Source organism: Pediculus humanus, genomic scaffold, assembly GCF_000006295.1.
Source record: "Pediculus humanus corporis 1103172108260 genomic scaffold, whole genome shotgun sequence".
NCBI lineage: Eukaryota > Metazoa > Arthropoda > Insecta > Psocodea > Pediculidae > Pediculus > Pediculus humanus.
Genome location: NW_002987829.1, coordinates 183,374 through 186,678, shown reverse-complemented (window position 1 = coordinate 186,678; position 3,305 = coordinate 183,374). Strand labels below are relative to the sequence as shown.

Sequence of the window (3,305 nt, the reverse complement as noted above, 5' to 3'; positions counted from 1 at the left end):
TCGTATATATATATATATATATATTAAGTCGTAAGTACGTTAAAACCCTCCCTCCCTTCCTCCCTCTCTCTTTCACCGACATCTTTTTTATTAGCGCCATTTTTCCCCTACCCAACCAACCAACAACAACAATAACAAAAGAAAAATTTATCACGTGATACTCGTGTGCCGGATTCAAAAAAAAACAATCTATTTAAATTTATGTACTCGCATAGGTTATGATGATACCCCCCGAAGGAACGAAGGAAAAAAAAGATGGTTAAAACATTTTGTAAAAAAAAAAAAGCGGCATTGTAAATCATAAAAAAAAAAAAAAAAAAAAAAAAAAAAAAAAAGACGTGGCTCTAGGAAATTGCAGATCGATCCTTCCTTCGTTCGTTCCTTAGTTCGTTAATTTTCTCATTCAAAAAAAAAATTTTTTTTTGTACAACTTTCATCATCATCGTGAATACAAGGAGCGACACAATCATTCGACCATTCGATTTAGTTTATATTATTTTTTTCTTCTGACACGTTCACTTTCGTCATTATTAAAATCATTTTTTGTTTGTTTTTCGTTTCAGCCGTTCTTCAAAGAGCTTCCATCAATAATTATCAGATAAAAATACAAGGTGTTGTCACGTGCAACTTTCTCTGCATGGATCGCTGCGGTTTACTTTACGGATCGGTAAGTTTTTCAAAAACAACCGAAACAAAAAAAGCCCCCCCCCTGACAAACCCCACCCCCGACAAACAAATTTTAAAAAAAAAAAATGTATAACTAGCGTCCATCGAAACGAAAGTGATGGCGGTGACTGTCTAAACATCACCCACGTAAATCCACTTTTTATTTTATTTATTTAATTTATTTATTTACTTTTATAAAGCAGACGACGAATTTTATTCGTTATACCGGAAATTTAGAAATATCGTTTTCAATATTGAAAAACATAAAAATTTAATTAATTCATTTTGTCCTTCCTTTCCTTTCTTAAATCGATAAATTCTTATGTTAATAAAATCGTTTAAAATAAAATTTCATGTGTTGTTCGACCAAGTTTTTTTTCTTTTTTTGTGTGGTTATGTTACACAAGAAGTAAAATATTATCATCATCATCATCATTATCGTCATTTTGATACTATGTGGGTGGTCATTTTTTTTGATTTTGTTACCACCGCGCGACCCATTTTAAATATATATATATAAACATTGTTTTACGAAATTTTTTTTTTTTTTTTTTTATACGTTAATCTGTCAGTTAAAAGGTGTTTAATTGATATTTGAACGTTTTAATTTATTATGGATTTTACTTACATTATCATCATCATCATCATCGCCGTCGTCGTCGACATCATCATCATCATCATCATCATCATCATCAAATAATATTTTATTAATCGTTTTTTATCTCTCTCTCTCTCTTTCTCTCTCTTCACACAAATTCAACGTGCGCCATTTTATTGTTTCTAAAAAAAAAAAAATTTTATTTAAATATATTATTAAAATATTTTTCGGGGTGGTACCAACCGAATAAAAAAAAAAAAACTAATTAATTAAAATGTAATAATAATAATAATAATAATCGATGCGAAATACGTTGTTTTCAAGGGCAAAAAAATTCCCCCTTTAAGAGTTTTAAACCCGAGTCGAAAAATTTTTTTTTTTTGATTATTATTACCAAATAATATTTATTGTTAATATGAGTATTTAAATAAATAAATAAATAAATCTCGTCGTGGAAATTTAAAACTTTCTAGAACAATTAGAATAAAAATATTTTTGGGGGGTTTAATTGTCGTCGTCGTCGTCGTCGTCGCACAAAAAAAAATTTTAATTATCGTTTTTTTTTTTGTTTTTAAATTTAAATTTTTATCACCACTCGTTGCGTACCTTAAATTACCTTATTACGCCACTGCCTACCCCCCCTTCCCCTCCTCTTCCCCCGTCAAGTCTCCTTCCCGCCCTCCCTCTCCTCCCCCCCCCAAAAAAAAAGCCCAAAAAAAAAATGATAAAAATTTTAATGTTAATTTAATCGATACGTTATAAATCCGAGGGACTTTAATAAAAATAAAATAAAATAAATTTTCTTTTTTTTTTACGCGTAAACGAGTGCGTGAGTTCGTGCGTGTGTGCGTATGCGAGTGCGTGAGTGCGTGAGTTTAAAATTGTTTTTCACGGAAATCGCATTATATAAAAATTCTTTTGGAGCTTTAAGAAAATATAAAAAAAAATACGTTTTTACGTTTTTTATTACGCATTAAAATTTTTCGTCTTGTGGTTTCGTTTGCCCGCACGCACGCACGCATGCACGCACACACGCGCGTGCGGGAGTACGAACCCCCCCCCCTCCTTTTCCCTTTCAAAAAAAAAAAAAACGGTTTTAACTTCGTGTAACTAGAGCGACTCGTTAACAAAACAAAAAATTTAAACTCGTCGGAATTTAATTAAATAAAGTTAAGAATTTAAAAAAAAAAAAAAAAAAAGTAAAATTGATATTTCATAATAAGTAAATTTTAAAGTTCTAGGTTCACGTTACCGATAATAAATTATTTCCACGTTGACACACACACACACAACAAAAAAAAAAAGGAACGTGGAAAAAGAAGTGGGAGGGAGTTCGGAGGGGCGAGGGCGGAGGAGGGGGAACTCGGCGTGAGGACTATTTTATTATTGATAAGTTAAATAGATGATGTTATTTCACTGATGATAATAATAATAATAATAATAATGATAATAATAATAATAATAATAATGATATTAAAAAAAAAAAAAAAGAAAAATTCCTGGACGTAGGTGAGGCCGTACACGGACGGACACAACCTGATCATCATCGATAAGGGTTAGTTAATATAATTTCCCTTCTCCCTCCCCTTATTCCTTGTGTTCCCCATTAAAAAAAAAAAAAAAAATTTTTATTACTGAACATTAAAAAAAGTTTTTCTGCCACGATAGTCATAATTCAAATTTTCCATCGGTTGATAATCTCGTAGTGAAAGAAAGACAAATAATTTTTTTTTTTTTTATAAAATAATTATTTTAATACCGAATCCTTCTAGAACGTTCCACCACGTCTTTTTTTTTTTTGTCGTTCGCGAACGGTATGGCGGGGGAGGGGGGGCAACAAAAGTTACGACAAACAAATATTAAACGTTTGACGTCAGTAAAACAACCGGAGTCTATCGTTTACATCGAATCAAATTTTTTTAAAAAAAAAAAAACGTTACGTTTAAATTAAGTTATCTAAATACCCGACAGATTTCATCAAATGAATGAATGAATGACAACCCGTCAACTCGGTTAAGGTTTACAAAAAAAAAAAAAAAAA

The 3,305-nt window shown here is 30.8% G+C and overlaps 1 protein-coding gene across 1 annotated transcript in view; it reads left to right on the top strand.

The window, feature by feature from the left end:
- Positions 1 to 221: 221 nt before the first annotated feature.
- Phum_PHUM491400 (fibroblast growth factor, putative) overlaps positions 222 to 3,305 on the top strand; it is a gene marked incomplete at both ends in the record, with an annotated part of 7,409 nt that continues 4,325 nt past the window's right edge. Inside the window, 2 exons of the mRNA XM_002430554.1 lie at positions 222 to 258; positions 564 to 667. Of these exons, the coding sequence (XP_002430599.1) occupies positions 222 to 258; positions 564 to 667 (141 nt within the window). The remainder of the gene's footprint in view (positions 259 to 563; positions 668 to 3,305) is intronic.